The 20,355-nt window shown below is 47.7% G+C and overlaps 1 protein-coding gene across 5 annotated transcripts in view; it reads right to left on the reverse strand.

Annotated features, from left to right (window-relative positions):
* Positions 1-2,297: 2,297 nt before the first annotated feature.
* Positions 2,298-20,355, reverse strand: part of Ttll5 (tubulin tyrosine ligase like 5) — a 252,368-nt gene continuing 234,310 nt past the window's right edge. The window contains exon 31 of one of the 5 annotated variants that reach the window (XM_052739243.1): positions 2,298-2,916. In XM_052739243.1, coding sequence (XP_052595203.1) covers positions 2,497-2,916 — 420 coding nt within the window. In that variant the 3' untranslated portion in view covers positions 2,298-2,496. The remainder of the gene's footprint in view (positions 2,917-20,355) is intronic. The other 4 variants (XM_052739245.1, XM_052739246.1, XM_052739241.1 and 1 more) reach the window with 4 other exon arrangements.

Here is a 20,355-nt window from a genome sequence, read left to right on the forward strand (position 1 = left end):
GTGCTGGAGTAGTCCTACATCTTGCAGGCAACAGGAAGTTGACTGAGACACTGGGCGGTATCCTGAGCACAGGAAACCTCAAAGCCCCTCCCCGCCAAGTGACACACTTCTAACAAGGCCATACCCACTTCAACAAAGCCGCACCTCCTAATAATGTCACTCCCTATGAAATTATGGGGGCCACTTACTTTCAAACTACCACACCCACCAAGACTGTCTCCATGCTCTGTCCATGCCCAACTAATTTATCCAGTGGCCCCTGTCCCTGGCTTGAAATCCTGGTTGTGGAAGTGCTGTCTGTGTGTGTGTGTGTGTGTGTGTGTGTGTGTGTGTGTGTGTGTGTGTGTGTGCGTGCAGGGAGCAACATGCCAGCATGTCAGCCATGGGGTATCTATCTGCTGCTATCCCAAGTACCAGTTTATTTTTGAGACAGGTTTTTACAATGTAGCTCTGGCTGTCCTGGAACTCACTATGTAGATCAGGCTGGCTTCAAATGTCTCTGCCTCCTGAGTGTTGGGATTAAAGGCATTCACCACCATGCTTGGCACAAATAACACAGTCTAGTAATTGTGACAGTTATCCTCAAACTTAAGTACGTGTGAGGATTAGCTCATGTCCAGTAGAAATGTACAATTTGGGGCTTAAATGTTAAGAGAACTGGCTCCTCTTCTGGAGGACCAGGGTTTGATTCCCAGAACCCACCCATCTGTAACCCATGTTCGAGAGGATCCAATGTCCTCTTCTGGCTTCTACGGCAACCACGTGGTTCACAGACATACATGCAGACAAAACACCTACACACAAAGTTAAAAAAACTAAACATACACATTTCGGCTACAGACCTAGAGGTGTACTCCCACTGGGGCAGGCTCCAGGCTGCCTCCATAAATTACCTTTGGGGGGAGCAGTGCACTGCATCAGACTCAGGTGCTTTCTAACATCACTAAGGATGTGGGTAATAATCTTTCTGTCCCCTTCACCCTGCCTCCCAGGGTCCTGCTACCAAGGCAACGAGATGTGCCTCCCGACACTACCTCAAAGAACACACTATGATTCCAAATGTTTTCATGTCAGACACTGCTCATGTCAGTAACAGGTACAAACACATGTGAAGGTCTACAGCCCAGTCTTCCTTTTCCATGGCTGCTCACAAGCACCAGGGCCATGTGAGCCACTGTCTTCAAAAGCACACACTTGTTTTGAGGAGAGCGGCAAGATTGGAAACACCACTTCTGTTGGAGGAGGAAGGCTAGAACAGCCCATCTGGTTTATAGCCAAGCCCAGCACCCAAAAGGATGACCCGGAAGCACTATGGCGAGGCAAGACTGGAGTCTGGCTTCAGACCCTGATGGGCAGAGAGGATGTAGCTTGAGGATCTGTTCTGATCGGGTGCCTAGGGCAACTCCAATCGCTGCAGCCGTTTTGAAAGTTCTAACCCTAAGCTCATGCCCTCTCGTTCCTTTTTGCAAGACTAGTATGTGGAGAACTCCCAGACCCTTTCTCCAACTCTACACATCAGAGAGGGACTATGGAGGAGTCAGAATTTGTTGTCTAACCAACTCGGCTCAAGTGGGCGGTTCAGATGGTCCGATGACTTTATGGAAACCCTCTCTCTCTCCTGCTCTTCAGAGTCCTCACCCTCTGCTGTACCTGAACCTAATCCATGCACCAAAAAGAAAACGATGTCCCCCTTTTCTGTCTTCCCCACTCCCCGCTTCTCTTCAGTTTGTTGGGACAAGGTCACAGGACTCTTGTTTTCCAGGCTCTACCGAACTCACTACACAACCCAGCCCAGCCTGGTGTCTCACCCATGGCAATCCCCCTGCCTCCCTCATGCTGGGATGGCAGGCAGGAGCCACCACACAGGACCCATCTGTCTTCTTGGGTGTCATTTTTTTTGTGTGTGTGGACTTCAACACTGTCTATGGGGGTTTTCTTGAAAGCCCAGACCCTCAGCAGATTGGAGGGAAGACCTATGGTGGGGGCAAGCATGAGCTGCCGTCACCCCGAGGAACTCTAGGGAGAGGCTGGGTGCAACTGCACACATTCACACCTCCCTGCAGGACCCCAGTGAATAAGCCTGCTGCAGGACAAGCCAGCTCCACGGTGGGAGTTGGTTGCTCTGGGAACTAGCCTGCTGCTCCCACCTGCTCCAAGTTTCTCGATAGCTCTCATTCTAAAACGAAAACCGAAAAACTGTCCACCAGTCAAATATGAAACAAAATGAAATGTTGCTTCCATGTTAGCCCTGATTGTGAATATTGATTGATGGGAAATTAGTGAATGGGAAAAAAAAAGAAAGAAAAATCGAATTACTTTATTAATCTTAGAAGTCAGTAATTCCAAAAGGCGCCTGCCTGTACCATGGCAGCCGCCTCCTTGCTTCCCCTGGGGAACCGGTGCTGGTGGCTCCCCTCCTCCACACTCTCGGAAAAGGGAAGGCTCAAGTCTGGTGGATGGTGTTGGGACCTGATGCTTGTACAAAAGAAAAGAAACTTAATACTTCAATCTGGAAAAGAAGCGAAAGCCAGATGCAAATAGCCAAAGAGCCTCTTTTATATCATCTGGGAGCAGCAGCAGGAGAGACAGAGAGGACCTAGCAGGGTAGGGAGGGGACGGGTAGAGGAAGGCACACTCTGACAGGCCAGGACGCATCAGGCGAGAGTCCCCACTGCCAAGTTCCACCCAAACCCGGGGGATCTGTTCCCCTGTTGTCCTGGTACAAGTCTGGTTGGGCTGATGGCAACTATCTACTGCCACTTCTGCTTGAAGGCCTTGGGGACTATGAGGCAATAAAAAAAATACTATGGGCCCCTGGCAGCACCGTGGAGGCTTAGCCCCTGACCGGCTCCCAGGAGCACTCAACGCGTTCTTCTTCCGTCCAATTCTCGGTTCATCTGTCAGTGCGAGTGGGATCTGGAAAAGAGAATGTCAAGTTCAGTGACTGAGGGCAGTTCCTAAGTCACAGTGGGGTCTGAAGAGCAAAGAAGGGCCGTCTCCAACAAAGGACGCTCACCCTAGAGCACACAGCCCTTCAATCCTCTGCTCAAAGCTCTTTCTCCGGCGAAGACATCTATTCTTGTTGACTTACTACTCTGTAAAAACACTGGGTCTTGCTGTGTAGCCCAGGCTGGCTCTGAACCCTTAGGCTCAAGCGTATGCTGCTGCAGTCTCTTGAGTAGCTGGAACCACAATGAAGCCGCCATGCCCAGAAGTATGAACATTTTCATTCCTCCTCACTACGCCTAGTGATACCCTTTGGTAGTCCCAGCTATACAGGAAGCTGATGGAGGAGGGTCACTTCAGCCCAGGAGTTAAAGACAGCCTAGGCAATAGTAGACTAAAACTCCCCCATTCAAAACAAACACCCTCATGTTTCTAAATAGAGGACACTAAAAGCGTTCGCCTTTTCAGAGCTCAGGGTCAGCCTCAGCACGTTTGAACTGTGCCTTTGAGATCTGAAGCTCAGTGTGTCTCACAAGGCTCTGCTTTGTGCCCACCCCATCCTCACCTCAGCCCCTCTTACATACTCTTCACTCAGCTTCGGGAAAAGTACTCATCAGGTAACCAGCTGGACACCCACAGTTCTTTCCCAGTGGCTTTTAATTTAAAATAGGATTAATTACAGTCATTTCCTTTTCAAAGATCCATTATTAGTTATGGTGGTGGGGCAGGGCTATGAGCACACGTCCAGAGACGTCAGACACCCCTGGAGTGGGCGTTACAGAGTTATGGACAACGGTAAGCCACCCGACATTGAGTGGGGGGAACCCGAGGGTGATCCCTGGCACTGCAAAAATGAACGAACGAGTGAATAAATTACTAAAATGATCAGCAGAAAGTTCTTCATGATGATCTTCCTATCGTTTGCTTAATCTCCAAGGCGTGCAGAATGCTGTTATCCATTCTTCTGAAGAGTGTTCCTTTTCCTGTGTATGTGAGTGTATGTTCAGGTGCAGACGGGGAAGGTCACCGTCAGCTGGCTTCCTCCTTGGCTGTCTGGTTTTTTGAGACAGGAATCCTGCTCACTGGCAGCTTTGTCTTTAGCATCCTGAGGGAGGCTGATGCCCTTGCCACAGCATGGGCATCTTCCATCAGTTCTGAGACATTGTCAGTCACTACCTTCTCAGACAGAATCCCTTTCCCGCTCTCTTTCCAGAATTCCACTTACACATCGCTTGGGCCTTCTCAATTGGCTTTCCAGCTCTCTCTTTCCTTCTTTGGTTCTGTATTCCAGATAATTTCTCTGAACACACACTTCTGAGCTCATTAAGTCCCTGTCAGCTGGGTCTAACCTGCCACCCAGTGAGGTTAAGTTCACATCTGAACGTGACATTTAGTTCTTTTGAAAATGTGCTTGTCACAGTTCTGACCTACTGTTTTTACTCATTTCTTTTTATTCCCTCTCATCTCTCTGGCCATGAAAACATGCATTTTGCATCACTTGGTGATTTCAGTTTCTTAGTCCCTGAAGATCCGGCGTCTTTGTCGACCTTTTGCTCACAGTGCCGGCTCCTGGTCCATTCTGTTATTTTAAATTGTGACCTTTCATTTCCTAGAGTTTTACCTGTGGGGATTATTTGAGGTTCGGGTTAAAGAAGGATTCCTCTAGGGCCAGCAAGATGGCTCAGTGAGTAGAGGTGCTTGTGGCCAGGCTGACATGCTGAGGCGGACCGCTGGGGTACACACAGCGGGAGAGAACCAACTCTTGCCGGCTGTCCGTTGAAGTCCCATGATGCTGCTGCTCTCCTCCTCCGCTTTGGTTCAAGTCCTGACCTAGACATTCTTTCTTTTAGTTTGTTAAACCACATATCTGGGGGTGATACAACTCATACTCCAGGACATGCAGTTACATCTCACCACATTGTTTCCCAGTCAACAAAGCATACTTGGAACTGCCCCTCAACGAACCCTGGATGTACCTGTTCACTACATTATATTGTTCGGCAGCGAAAAGACTTCCATAAACCCGGCTTTCCTTTAGCCCGCTTTTCTGTTTGTGCCCGACTTGTGTTTATGGCCACACAGAACGATTTGCCGTGTGAGCACTATGAGGACTCCCCCGACAGAGCCTGGCGAGGCAGGAGCAGGCTCTGGTTCTCGCCCTCCAGGAGGCACAGTGCCTGGATGGGCTCTGGAAAGTGATCCCAGTTGTTTCTTTTGTTTCTGGCCTCAGCCTGGATGCCCCCACAGAGGGTGGGACTCCCGGTACAACCCACGTCTAGCCTCCTGCTACGCTCTTGGAAGTGCAGAGGTCATGTCTTACAAGTTTGCACACCACCCTGGGCACTGTCTTATGCATCCCAGGCTGGCTTGAACTTGCTATATAGCCAATGACCTTACATTTTTGACCCTTGGCCTATACCTCCCAAAAGATGGGATTAGAGGTACACACCACCATGCCTATTTTATGAGGTGCTGGGTTTTTTGTTCGTTTTTAATGATCTAAATGCAAAGACCTTTATCTGTTAGGTTAGTCCCTAAGGCCTTTCCAAATGGTCAAAGCGGCTGTGGTAGTCTCTTCTGGCATCATTCTAGTTTGATGAGAAGGGAAGTGAATTAATCCATTTATTTATATCCTGACTGACATTGGCAGATAGGGACAGCTGGAGTGAGAGCCATGCTCTGCCCCTCACCTTCCCGGGCACTGTTCCAGCGTGTAGGAGTGAACGACACAGGCACCAGAACATCAGATCCGTTTCATGAAACCCTGCCTGGGCGACACAGCTGCAAGGCTTAGCTCCGAGCTAAGTCAGCTGGGGGTGACGGGAAGACGGCCTCGGGCACGGGCGGCCCAGCAGCACAGCCCGAGCTGGCCAAAGCCTCCCGGGACCCCTTTTAATTGTGAATGAACAATGAAGGCACTTGGTCTAAGCCACAGATGTCAACACCAACATCAGCTCCAAGATATTCTATTTGCAAATAAGTGGGTAATTTTTAGTATAAAGCTATTCAAAGGATTCTACTGTGATTGTTTTTTTTTATACAATAAGCCTTTTTATTTTGAGATGAAGTCTGCCTGGCTGGCCTTGAACTCCTGATCCTGTTTCTACCCCCCATGTCACTATTACAGATGTGCACCCCTGAACCAGGCTAATTCTTCGTCTAGGAAAAACGTAGACATTTTTAAGAACATATTTGACTCTTACTAACCTATAGTTAGAGTTTTCTGATTGTGATTCATTTTGTTAATAGAATAGTAACAGGTAAATGTACTGATAAGATAGCATCATGGAACAGAAAGAATGTTAAAGTGTGGCTCAGTGGAACATTTCTTCCTGTCACTGCACATGGACAGTGATATCCAGAGGGAAGGCCTTTTATTTTTGGCATAAGGATATTTAATATCTACCCTTTTATGAAAATTTAAAAGTTGCATAGCTTACCTAAATTAAACTTCTTGGGTTCTAATTCTGTGATGTGACTGTTGTGCCAGTTTAGAAGCACAATCTACCTAAGTATATCTGATTATTTCTGTCTAGTTATACAAATTTAGATTTGGAGCTGGGTGTGGTGGCGCAGGCCTTTAATTTCAGCACTTGGGAGGCAGAGGCGGGTGGATCTCTGAGTTTTAGACCAGCCTGGGCTGAGCAATGAAACCCTGTCTCAAGAAGAATTGTAAAATAATCATTGTAAGAATAATTACTTTAGGAGAAGCTTCTGGTCCCCTTACAGGCCATCCTGGAGACAGAGAGGGGTGAGCAGAGCCGTGGCCTTTAATCTGACTGCAACTTCTTTTCACGTTTACTTTTCACATGCATATTTGTATGTCACAGTCATGTGCAGGTCAGGGGTCAGACTGAGGGGTCAGCATCCTCCTCCTGCCCTGTGGGGCCTGGTGACTGAACTCAGGTCATCGAGCTTGGTGGCAAGTGCCTTTATCATTGGGCCATTTCAAAAGTGAGCCCAAAAATCTCAATTTGCTATTTATGACTCAACTTTGGGCTTTAATGATAGTTGAACTTGTTTTTAGCTCACTGTAGTGAATCTTTAGTGGGCTTTAAGAAAGGAGTTTATAGAGCTTTGAGTCCAAAAGGACAGACTGACTGCCATCAGCAGGGAGTCTGTCTACTCTAGAACAGTGACTTCCGGTCTGTAAAAACCTAGCTCTAGATCTTCCTGTAGCAGATAGCACTGTTGAGTCGCAGAGGGCACTGGGCATAACTCTGCTTGAAATCAGAAAAGCAGGGTTTCAACTGCCTGAGGAAGGTTGGAAGCAAACACAGAGACCTAGGTAAATGTAGAGACCTTTAAACTGCCTTAGGACTGCAGTGTCCAGTTAAAAATGATCATGGAACACACATGTCCTGACTTCAACAGAAGCCCAGTACTTTATCATACATGGCCCCTGGTATTTTTCTCTCTATTGCATTTTCTTCCACTGGGGTTGGGGGGCAGTTGAGGGTTGTGACCCTGACCGTACTACTAACTGTTAGGTCATTTCTCCCTGATAAAGCAAACAAAAGCTGAATTCAAATAACGTCTATGATGCTACTGACTAGTTCTCATGAACCTAAATTTGACCTACTAATTGGTTCAATGACCCATTACTGCTAGGTCATGACTCATAGTTTAAAAGTTACTGCTGTGAACTCGGGCATGGTGATCCATGCCTGTGATCCCAGGACTTGGGAGGCCATGATGCATGGATCACCCTGAGCTCACCCTGAGCTCTACGCCAGCCTGGGCTACACAGGAGGTTCAAGAGGAGCCTTAACTACATGGTGAAACTGCCTCAAACAACAACAACAACAAGAAAACAACCAACCAAACCAAAATACAAAATCAAATACAAAATCAAAAAACAAACCACCGTTCTCATGAGTGAATCATCAAATTCTTTAATGGTTTTGAGGCAGCTGAGAGGGTGGTGTTCTCTTCCAACGCTGCTGAGGGAGATAGCACGTGCTAAAGACACTGAGTTCCCAGGCACCAGAGGGGCAGAACTCATGATGTGAGCATCACTGAAGACTTGGCCTTCAGCGACCCCGGGCCATCACTCTGGGCAGCTGGGATGTGCAGGAATAAACGTAGACAAACCACAGTCTCTGTGCTTACATTCCTCCTCTGTACTGTGGACGTAACTTGATGAACATCAGTGGTTACTACATGACAGTGTTCTGAACGTTCAAGAGGGTTCTATGGAGCATGAGTCACAAGGAAATAATCTAAACAAAAGTGTACTCCCAGACAATTAAAAAAGGCACCTGTCTCGGCATCTAAGCTCAACAGCCACTGCCATGCCATGCATTTTTGGGGTCTAAAATACCCAGATGTCTTTTCCTCAGGGCTTTGTCAACCTTGGACTCTGTGCTGGTCTGCAGCGCACTCTTTCCTTGGGAGTTTATCCACTCACAGCTTTAATGTAAGGATGATGCTGAATGATGCCCCAGGCCACGCCTGCCCCATCCTTCACAAGGCTGATGCTGCTAGGGGCACAAGTCACAGCTCAGTTAACGCAGATGAATTGAAAAGCACTGTCAGGGAAGTCACAGTCATCAGAAGGGTGTCTGGGAGCAACCCCTCACTCACGCTCCTGTAAGCCACGCTAATTAAACTCACTGGGTCCCCCCACTACCACCACCACAACAAATAAGGATGGAAGTAGAGGGTCCACTAGTTAAGAAGAAGGGGACCAGTGGGAACACAGATGATGTAAGAGTTAATGGGGAGTGAATGTGATCAAAATACATTATGTATACATATGAAAATGCCATAATGAACTCCAGCAGTATGCACAGGGGCCCCCTAGGAAATGAAAGCGTTGAAGATGGGAGAAACAGTCCTCTTGGGTACTGTTGGTGGAAATGTAAAATGGTATAGTCTCTCTGGACAACAGTATGAACAGGTCCTCAAAAAACTTAAAATAGAATTACCATGTGATCCAGTAATTCCACTCCTGTGTATATATACAGAAGAAACAAATACAGAGACCAAAGTTAACTGTATGGCTACTCACAGCAGCTCCAAACACAACAGCCCAAAGGGGGCAGCAACCCAAGCGTCCACTGCTAGATGAACAGACAACAGACAGACAAAACGTGGCATGTTCACACAGTGGTGTACTATTCAACCTTAAACCGGAAGGAAACTCTGACGCATGTTACAGCCCAGATGAACCCAAAGAACCGTATACTGAGTGAAAAAAGCCAGTCACAAGAGGTCAAATAATGTATGCTCCCACTTACACGAGACACCATGTAGTGAAAGCCACGGGGACAGAAAGCAGAATGGTGGACTCAGTGCAAAGAGTCATTTAACAGGTAGAGAGCTGCGGCACTGTGAGACAAAGTCTGCAGACGGCTGGTGGTGCCAGTCTGACAATGTGCCCGACGCCACTGTACTGTGTACCGAACACAGGCAAAGCGGCAAGTATGTATGTTCGGCTCCGGGCATATCATGAAGTGCTTATTGTCTGTATTATCTCACCTAAAACCTGGATTTGTACAGACTTTAAGGAGTCAAAAATGCAACGGAGGAGCTTTACTGTTTGGTCTGGTCCATGGCCCTTCTCTTTTGCTTATGGTTTTAGCCCCTTTGGGGAAGCGTCCCCTTCCCCTCCCCCCATGTCAACTAGGTTATTCTGGCCAGGCTGGAAGTAGTGGTTCCATACTCCCTGGATCACAAAAGCTGGCAAGGGAGTCCAACCTGGCCCAAGTCCACATGCCCTCGACCCCAGCACATGTTTCAAGAGGTGGCCTCGCCATGTAAGCCAAGCCCTCCAGTGTTGCCTTGAAGGATGCTTCTACTTCGGTAGGAAGAGCAAAACTCCTCCTGTACGTGGTCCCTTGGCTGTAGAGGACAAGGCTGAAGCTGCTCAGCCCCATCCATCCCTCCCCCCCCCCCATCATGATGTTTCCACACAGACAGAGCCACAGACAGTCAGAAAGAGGGAGGGGATGAGGCCGTGACAGGGACAAAAAAGGATGAAGGTGGGAGAGAGCAAGAGGCAGAGGGCGACGGAGAAAGGGGACCCCAACATGCTTAGTTCTAGGGTCCTGTGAGGATCTGGATGTGAAACGTCCTCACAGGCCCCTCGCTGGTGGTGCTGTTATAGGAGGTTCTGGAACAGTTAGGAAGTGGGTCATGGGCTAAGGGCGGGTGGGCCTTGCAGGTCATAAGCTGGCCCTGCTCCCGGTCCACGGAGATGTGAGGAGTCTCCAGCCACGCTCCTGCCAGCATGAGCTCCACCACATCTTCCCCACCACGAAGGGCTGTGCCCTCTCAACTGGGAACCAAAACAATCCTCTGCTCTCTCACCCTGTCCTGTCAGGCAATGTTGCAGTAATGAGAAAAGGAACTAATACAGAGAGTCGAAGAACTCGCCATCGGCACGGACCAAACTCCTCTCATGGGGATTTTGAGTCAACAAAACGTATTCTAGACGCCACTAGTGGAGCTCCAGACACCAGGACTGTCTGAGTGAAGGCAAAAGCCGAAATTCAGAAGAAGCATAAACCAGTGAGCATGAAAAGGAGACCACACAGGGAGAGTTAAAGAGAGAACCGCCCCGAGCACACCCCACCACCCCAGAAAACGGCCATTCTAATCTTCCCTAGAACATGTGCCATCTGGTAGAAATTCATCTTGGGATTAATTTTTAAAAATTATTTGGGGGCTGGAGAGACGGTACAGTGGTCAAGAGCACTTGTTGCTCTGGCAGAGAACCCAGGTTTGGGTCCCAGGACTCACGTGCAGTTTACAATCACCATGACTCCAGTTCTAGGGGACTTGATGCCCTCTTCTGAATTCTACAGGCACCAGGCACGTGTGTGGTGCACATACACACAGACAGGCAAAATACTCAAATCCACATAAAGTGAAATATTTACAAATTTAAAAAATTATGTATATAGATTTTAAATTCAAGTTACCGTAATAGCCTTTGAACTCATGTTCAACAACATGAACTTCATTCATGAGAATAATCTGGGTTCAAAGTAACTTGAATTTCATTCTCCCAGGGTTTTCCCTCCTTTTGTGAAGTGTGTGCGCATGCGGGGAGTATCATGTAAGTATGCAGGTGTGTTCCCATGCATGCACATTCAGGTATCAGAAGAGGGCATCAGGCCCTGTCTGCTGTCACTGTTCACCTTAATTCTCTGGAGGCAGGTCTCTCGTTGCACCCAAGGCTTGCTGTTTGGGCTAGGTTGGGATCTGCCTATCTCTGCTTACCCAGTAGTGGGGTGACAGGCATGTGTAGCCAAGCCTGGTTTGGTTACTGCCTGTCAAGGGGTCAAACGCAGGTAAAGGCAAGTGCTCTTACCCACTGAGTCATATCCCTGGCCTCCAGGCCTTTTCTTAAAAAAAAAAAAAAAAAAAAAAAAGCATTTAAAACTGAGCCATGCATGGGTAAAAACAAACTACACTAACGCAGGGGTCTGAGACGGCTCACCGGGTAAAAAAGCTTGCCACCAAGCCTGACGACCCGAGTTCCATCTTTGATTCTATATGGTAGAAGGAGAAACCTTGACTCCTGTAAGAGGAATTGCTAAACAGTCTTATTAATAGAAAACCTGGAGCCATATATTTTGGTGGAAACCGAGAGATCAGAGGAATAGAACAAGCCACAGCCAACCTCACCTTACCAACTCCTCAGCCTCCAGAGAGAGCTACTTTCTGTATACCCACGCCTATATACCTTTCTGTGCCTGCCCTCTTACTTCCTTTCTCCGCCCAGCTACATCACTTCCTCTTTCCTCCCAGCTCTATCACTTCCTGTCTGTCTGTACAGACCTCCAAACCTCTATGATTAACTAGTGCTGGGATTAAAGGCGTGTGCCACCACGTCTGGCTCTGTTCCCAGTGCGGTCTTGAACTCACAGAGATCTGGATGAATCTTTGCCTCCCGAATTCTAGGATTAAGGACATGTGCTACTATTGCCTGACCTCTCTGTTTAACAGTGGCTGGCTTTTTCCTCTGATCCCCAGATAAGCTTTATTGGGTTGCACAAATAAAATACCACCACGGACTCCCACAAACTGCACAGAAACGCATGTGTGCGAGTGTGTGTGCACATACGAAATAGATACATGTGATTTAAAAACCAACTGAAAAAAGATCCAAGGTTCAGGGGTCTCTTCTACGCTGTGCTCTGGGGCTTCCAGCTCACAGGCAGGCAGCTGTCTGGTCCTGACCTGTGGCCGCACGTGTGCCTGTCTCACGACTGCCAACACACAAACGGGCACACGGCCTACACTGGGCTTTTCGACGGTCTTCCATTCTTACTCAGCAACGGATCTCAGAGATGGTTCCTGACCCACAGAAACATCTAGGTCAACCGCACGCCTTAGGGAGTCTGTATGCAAATCTCCAGACATCTTTGGTTCCTCAGGTCTTTGTAAGGAAAAGTAAAATGGCCCATAGGGTCAGTCTGTCACTCTGTCACCCTGCATCCAGGAGGTAAGAGGAAACAGCTTCCTCCTCTCTGACAACCGAGGCCCACCCAGGAGAGGCCATGGCTGGCCGGAGCTTAACAAGGGAGATGCTGTTTCTCAGGACACTCTGAAAGGGACGGGAGGATGCCCGCACCCCCATTTTAGTGTCCCTTAAGACTATGGGAAAAAGAAGTTTAATCTCCACTGGGAACAGTGACAGCTCTGCCACACGGATGCTGATGCTTGGACAAATATGAGGCAGCCACGTTGACAATGTTACTAATTTTAGAGGCTACAGCCAATGGGAACCCGTGTCTTTGCTGGGGCATCAGATGTCATTAGAGGCTACAGCCAATGGACCCGTGTCTTTGCTGGGGCATCAGATGTCATCAGAGGCTACAGCCAATAGGAACCCGTGTCTTTGCTGGGGCATCAGATGTCAGCTTGCTATCACTAGGCAGATATGCTCCAGATCCTCTGAACTAAAGCCGGGCTTCAACACTCGCCAACCCTTCCCCGGTAAACCTCTTCCTGGAAGTTCATAAAGGCTCCAGGACATGTCTGCTACTTTATGTTTATCACCCAAACGAATCCACCCAGCCCCTCAGTCATTTTTATTACTCTTCACTGGCTATCTCAAACATCCTGCTGAGGATTACGGTGCCCTGCAGGCCCATCTCTAAACTACTCTCATCCAGCCCCTCTGTGTCCACAGACCTGAGAATGATCAGTTTCCTAACTTGTGTGGACGTGAGCTCTCAAAGGGAGAGGTTCTGTGCGGATTTTACTGTCTGTACACTGTCTTATGAAAGCTGTACATTCCTTTTCACTCTCCACATGTGATATTCTGTATGAGTTTGCCTAAGCTTTTCTAACCTACGGCATGGCTTCTCCTGTATCTTTCCCTCACCCCCCGAGCCAGCATGCACTCCTGGCTGAGAATCACCATGTGACACTTGGACTGAAGGGACACAGTATTGTTTATCTTCACCCTACCCCAGAAGTGTTCTTTCTCACCTCCACAGAACCTTGTCCTACAAGTCAGAGTTTTAGCTCTTTTCCATTATAATCTTCATTTCATAGAATGGTTCTACAGCCTACAGATTAAGCCACCAGGGTGCCCAAGTAGTTGCTAAACAGAATCTGCCCTGCAAAATCATCTCCAAACTGGCCATCTCTTTAATGCTATTTGTTTCTTAAGAAACACACACATGCAAACAGAACCAGAGTGATCGGCAGCCTGCAAGATGGCCTGTGGTATTCATGTCCAGTGTGGACGGGACTTAATGGCTCACTTCTAAGACAGACACTATACACTAAGTTACAAAATGATGCTTCCAAGATGAAGTTCTGAGCAACCTGTCTGTCACTTCTTCCCAGCGGTTTTCTCACTATCCCACTGATCCACGAGTACTCTATTAGTTTGTTAGGGCCACCATAACAAAATACACATCTGGATGGATGTAGATATGTACACAACCTCATCTTTCTCATAGCTCTGGGGGTGCTGGCAGATTTGGCCTCTCTACTCCGTGTCTTCACAGTCTTTCCTCAGTGAGCCCATGTGCCTCAGGGTTCCCCTCCTAAGGGGTCAGAAGGGATGAGGACCCAGAGTGACAAGCTTCATTTTAACCTAATCACATTTTTAAAGGTGTGCCACCAAGCATAGTCACATTCTGAGGGATGCTGGGAGGGGAGAGCCTCCACATCTGAGATTTGGAAGACACAATCTAACCAAGTACACAGACACAGACAGACAGCTCTGGGAGAGGATGCATGGAAGGGCTGGCCAGCAAGCACAAGAGTGAGAGCTTGGCTGGGCGGTGGTGGCGCATGCCTTTAATCCCAGCACTCGGGAGGCAGAGGCAGGCGGATCTGAGTTCAAGGCCAGCCTGGTCTACAGAGGGAGTTTCAGGACAGGATCCAAAGCTACCTCAGCCCAAGATGGCTGGCTGAACCAGGAAGCCCAAGCCACAGGAACTGTGAGGTAATAAAGGCTTGTAGAGCCCTAAGTTTGGAGATAAATTTATTACACAATACCTAACACCTACCAACAAAGAAATTGTGTTAACTGAATATTTATGCAAAAAATAGTGTGGCTGGAGAGCTTTTCTATGAAATGGGGTGAGGCCAAATATTTGTTTCAAACTTTGCTACAAATAAAATCAATGTCCATTTTTTAGTGGGGGTTATTGCCCTCTGAGGATTAAGACTGTTGGAGATGTTACATGAGTAAGAAACAAAAGCAGGAACCAGCAGATTGCCTTGTCTTCCCAGCGTCCCACCTGACCTCCACAGCAGCCCTATGAAGAAGACATGGCAGCCGTTTTAATTCAGGGGCAAAATCTGTGACACGGGGCAGATATTAAGAATATTTCTAAGTGAAAGTGTTTCCAATGTCCTATGAAAACTTAGTCCAGAAAGGCTGGCCATTCATGAAGGACAGGACAGCGAATACCTGGCTAGGGAAGGGACGCAACCCAAGTCCAGGGTTTTTTAAAAAACTGTCTCATATATTTGCTATTTGCATTCTTCATCCCCAAAATTATGAATAAAAATATTCCATAAACGTGGACACACAGATCCCAACAGTCTGGAGCTGATTTGAGAAGATGTGTACCATCTGTACCATCTGTACCTAAATATCGCTCCCTCTATGAAGCAGGGTGGTGCTGGGGTTGGCCTTGAGCAGGGATCCCCCTGCCTCAGCTTCCTGAGTGCTGGGATGACAGCTGTGTACACATCACTGACTCATGTTTTATTTTTTAGTGAAAAAAGTTATGTTTCTAGGTATTTTGTCTGCATATATGGATGTACACCATTTACATGCCTGCTGTCCTCAGAGGCCAGAATAGGGGTTGGAGCCCCTGGGACTAGAGTTACAGCCAGTTGCGGGCTGCCATGTGGGTGCTGGGAATGGGTCCTCTAGTAGAGCAGCCAGGGCTCCTAACCACCATTCCTGTCTTTAACAGTCAGTGGACTTAACATTTTCAGATTATGAAAGACAGGCACTCCGCCATACATCTGGTACATTTTCACAGAAAGCTCTGGGTAAATAAAAAAAGCACAGCCTTTGAATCTCAGTAAAAACAAGATTACAAAAATGAATGGCATTTATCTTTCCTCGTAGAAGTTCCAGGAGCAGAAAGAAGTGTGGCGCTGGCCTCATTTATCTCACCTTTACTGACTAAGCATCCACTATACACAGGACGGTGTGTGTGACAGATGAATGATGTAATTCCTGGACCTTTAGAAACTAGAAAAGCGGTGACAGAGGAAGAGTCACATACGATACTTTAGCAAATTGTATTAGAGAGGACGGTCGGGGCGATGGAGGAGTTGATGGTAAGAGATGGGTGTCTAGAGGAGAAGCTTTGTGTGCGGCAGCAGGACCAGCAGTCCAGAGTGGCTGGGCCGTGGAGGATGTGCCGGCCGAGGTGAACAGCAGCAGCAGCAGTAACCAGTGTGACTTTTATCTAACTACTCTGGCAGTGCAGGGTATGGACCCCGGGCCTTCTGCCTGTTATCAATGCTCTACCATTCACCTACATGGCAAACCCTGGCTTTGGAGACAGTGAGTCACTATGTAGTCCAGGCTGGTTCTGAACTCCTGAACGCTTGGAACACCAGCATGCCAGGCACCAGAACTCTGCACTGGCTTTGCTGTTGAGTTTTTGTTTTGAGACAGGGTCTTACTGTATTGCCCTGGCTGCCCTAGAATTCTCTATGGATGTAGATTGGGATGGCCCTGAACTCAGTCCTGGCAACCTCTGGCTCCCAAGTACTAGGATCAAAGACACGAGCCACCACATCTGGCCTTAGAAATGACATATTTATTTATATTATTATTAATTTATTATTTTAATTAATTAATAATAAATTTGTATGTCAGGGGTGTGGAGGTAAGAGACAAGTTATCAAAGTCAGTTTTCGTGTCCTACCACATGGGTGCCAGAGACTGAAAACAGTTGTCAGGTTTGGAGACAAGCACCTTTATGTGTTGGGCCCAATCCTTTTTTCCCCCCATTTAAGACAGGGTCTCACAGGGTCTTAATCTGTATCTCAGACTGGCATGTGATTAAGCCATGTAACCTTGAACTTTGAATTCAAAGCAATCCTCCTGCCTCCACCTCCTGAGTGCTGGGTATCCTGACCTGTGATGCCATGCGCGGCGGCTGGTGCTGGATGTCTATATTTGAAATTGTATGACATAGAGTCAGCTGAAGAGAAGAGAGGGCAAAGGCAGGGTTCTGAAGAACGGCAAGTCAACACAGGATGAGCAGCACTTTAAGAGAGACTAGAAGGAACAGACAAACAGATGGTGTATATGTGTGTGTGTGTGTGTGTGTGTGTGTGTGTGTGTGTGTGTGTGTATTACCAAACAACACCACTGAAGATGAATGCCATAAACATGTGCCTAATACCATTACTGGCTACCAGGAGAGGGGGATCCTTTCCCATCCTGCCCCACTCACGGAAGCACCGCTGACCAGACTACACGGATCAGGTACCCACAAAAAGATGTGGACGTAGGGAGGGGGATTTGTTGGCAAGAAGGGGTTCAGTAGGAGTGGAGCGGGGAGAAGAGAGGGCAAGAGGAAGGACCGTGAATATGATCAAGATACACTATATATGTATGAAATTGTCAAAGCATAAAAAATTGCTATTTTTCAAGGCAAGAGGATCTTCATGTGTTTCTCTCCCGCCCGCCCCACCCGCCCCCTGCGCTTCCCGGGCAGGTCCTTGGTCCGGCTGCTCCTTAATTCCTTGTTCTACATTATTTTTTTTTAGTAGAAATTCAATTAAGTAACACATGCTAATTAATTTATGGGGAACTGACAATCATTCTTTGCCTTATATAACTGGCAATTGATTTTTTTCTTATATGTACTTAAACACTGACCTGTAGGTTAGGGACCTTTTGGTCTAGTTATTGTGGTATTTCCCATGTGTGCCAAATTTTAGGCTGAGCCTGTGAGTACTAGGCACTGGCTGCCGACACCATGGGAGCTCTGGGGTGGGCATAATGAACAGAATTAATAGCCACAAACCCCCAAACCACACGAGGACAATAAACAACTGAAAGGTGGCGGGAAAAAGCAGAAGTCCCAGATCCTACAACATTTTTTGTCTTTTGGGGGGTTTTTTGAATCTCAACAATGTAGCTCTGCCTGGCTTGGAACTCACTCACTGTGTAGATCAGGTTGACCTCAAACTCTGAGATCTGCCTGCTTCTGCTTCCTGAGTATTGGGATTAAAGGTGTGGCCACCATGCTTGGCACTTTTTCGTATTTCTATCTATAACTCTGTGTCGAATTTTAACACTAGAAGTCACCCTGTCATGTAGGAAATTTCTTTTTCTTTTTCTTCCTTGAACGAGCTATTGAATGTCAGAAAGTTACTTTAAACTGAATACAGCAAACACATCACACGATGGGTTATAGATCTGCAGCATTTTGGAGTGTAACCTCATTTCTCAAAATGTCAAGGTATTATTCATCATTGTGGGGGAAACAGCTCCAGGCCACATACATTTGAGACGCGCTGCATTAAGCCTCCGGGAGGACAGGCTCTTCAGAGTCCTTAACACAAGCCTTTCAGAGCTGGCACCGGATGGCAGCATTCCTCAGACCAGCCAGAGGTGGAAGCCTGTATATTTTGAATACTTTGGGAAACATGGCCCTGATTTTACTAGCTGCGAGAGGGTGGGTGACCTGCCCGGGCTCACACAAACCGCAAGCTGAGGTGAGAAGCACTTTGCCCTTCTAAATCGGGCCCTTCTTTTCGGCACACCACACTGCTGGTATGTACCTCGCATTCTGCTCTAAACCCTCCATGGAGAGCAGAACCCCACACTGACCCACAGACATTCTCACTTCTAAGCCTCTGAGATGCTCTCTTTCAGTAGCAACGACAAAGATCAATGGGTGATCTCTCCCGGAGCCCTTCAGCTGCTCTGAGGTGGGGGAAGTCAACTGGGGGGGGGGGGGTGGGGGGGGTGAGGGAGGAGCTCCGGAGACTTAAGGATGCTTAAAAGAAAAGTGGATTTATGTGAGGTTAATTCCTGGAACAGATGTGAAACTCAATACTTCACAGCCCATTCCTGCTGTGTGCCTTCAGAGAGCAGGGTTAACCTACTCTTCATCACAGCAGGCTGTGCTGCTTTCCAAACTCCCATGACCAGGGCACAGGTCCTTTCCTGACACTCCCTCTCCTTCCACCAGGCCCGAGGGGAGAGCGGCTCAGAAAAGAGGCTGCCTGCCCTTCCCTCCACCTGACCACCTCAGAGGCGGGGACATGTGGCAGGCTCCAGACCTCCTTCACCCAGGGACACAGCTGTGCTTCTGCCCTGGGCCAGGAGGAAGCAGTGGCTTGTAAATGTGATTTAGAATCTTGATAACGCATCAATCTGTGGATAGGGAGAAATCAGAATTAGTTTAATTCCAAGTGCTCTCAGTGAGAGGCCTGTACACAGAAATCGCCAGGCTACTAACTAATGGTTGGGGATTTTGTTTGTGAAAGACAGATGAATTAAGTAAGGGAAACTCACATCTTGGCCAGGTAATAACACACCACCAGTACCGCAGAAACACACATGTGCACATACACAGAGTGTATATATTTTCCCCAGTCGCCACAGCTGCTTGTGCCCCAGAACGCGTGGTTCAGAAGGGAGGCTCGCTGCTATGAACCAAGCTGACGGAAGCTTGTTGCTCCTTTGGTTAACATGGAAATGCAGGGCTCCCTAATGACATGAGCAGTAAGGCCAGGACCCCTGGGGATGTCAGCAGCAGGCCCCCCCTTTTTCAGACCAGGCACGATCATAGAGGGTGAGCCAGGAAAATGTCTAGTGCTCCACAGAAGGAAGAACCATGAGCGGCCTGGCCAGCCCTGGGTTACTCAAAGACCAAGCCACTTGTTCAGCCACACTGTCTTGGTGATCAGGTGGCAGGGCTGAGTTGACGGAGGGGTGGCTGGGAGCAGCGTGGGAGGGATTATCAAAGGTAGGGAAGCAAGCAGGGCCAGCTAGTCCCATTCTCAGCTGCTCCTTCACGGATCTGGAGCATGAGTGAAGCTTAGGGCCCCGAAACTATAGTCCAGGTCCCCTGAGCTCTGGTGGAGTAAAGCCAGAGAAGTCCCTTGGAGGCTGACACCTTTCCAAACAGGGACATACAAGTGAGGCCAGGCCCAGCGACAGCTGCCATGCTCCCCACGCAGTGGCTTGTTGAGCAATGTAAAACACTGTGGGCAACATGGGCCCCCAGTCTTTCCTCTCAAGATCTTAGAGTACACCTCAAACAAAATGAGCAAGTACTGTTGGATAAACCAATATCATGTTTCATGAGCAGGACACACTAAACAAGCATTTTCAAGTAAACCTTTAAATCTCTATTAGAAATTGCTTTTTTAAACATACATTTTGTTACTTTTAATTATGTAAAAGTGTGCGCACATATGCGCTGGTACCTAAGTTGGCCAGAGACATCAGATTCCCCGATGGGAGCTGTGAGCAGTTGTGAGCTCTCTGATGTGGGTGTTGGGAACTGTACTCTGGTCCTCTGGAAGAGCAGTACATGCTCTTAACCTCTAAGCCATAGCTCCAGGTCTAAATAAGCTTTTGTTACAGAGTGTGTGTGTGTGGTGGTGGGGGAGAGAAGTAAAAAAATTATTGCTGACACCGAAGGCTTTTTGTTTTGTTTTGTTTTGAAATAAGGGTATCGCTCTGTAGATCAGGCTGGCCTGGAATTTACTATGTATGTAGCCCAGGCTGGTCTCAAACTCACAGTAATCCTCCTGTCTTATATCCCTAACTGCTGAGATGACAGTCACACAACACCCAGCTTGTTCTATTCTTCATCTAAAAATATTAAATTTTTAGTATTTAATCTTTTTTGCTTGTTTTTTTGAGACAGGGCCTCTATCAGGTTGTCCAAGATGACCTTGAACTTGGACTATAAAGCAGAGGATGACTTTGAA

The sequence above is a fragment of the Peromyscus californicus genome, unplaced genomic scaffold (genome assembly GCF_007827085.1).
Source record: "Peromyscus californicus insignis strain IS unplaced genomic scaffold, ASM782708v3 Scaffold_15__1_contigs__length_86483966, whole genome shotgun sequence".
NCBI classification, from domain to species: Eukaryota; Metazoa; Chordata; class Mammalia; order Rodentia; family Cricetidae; genus Peromyscus; species Peromyscus californicus.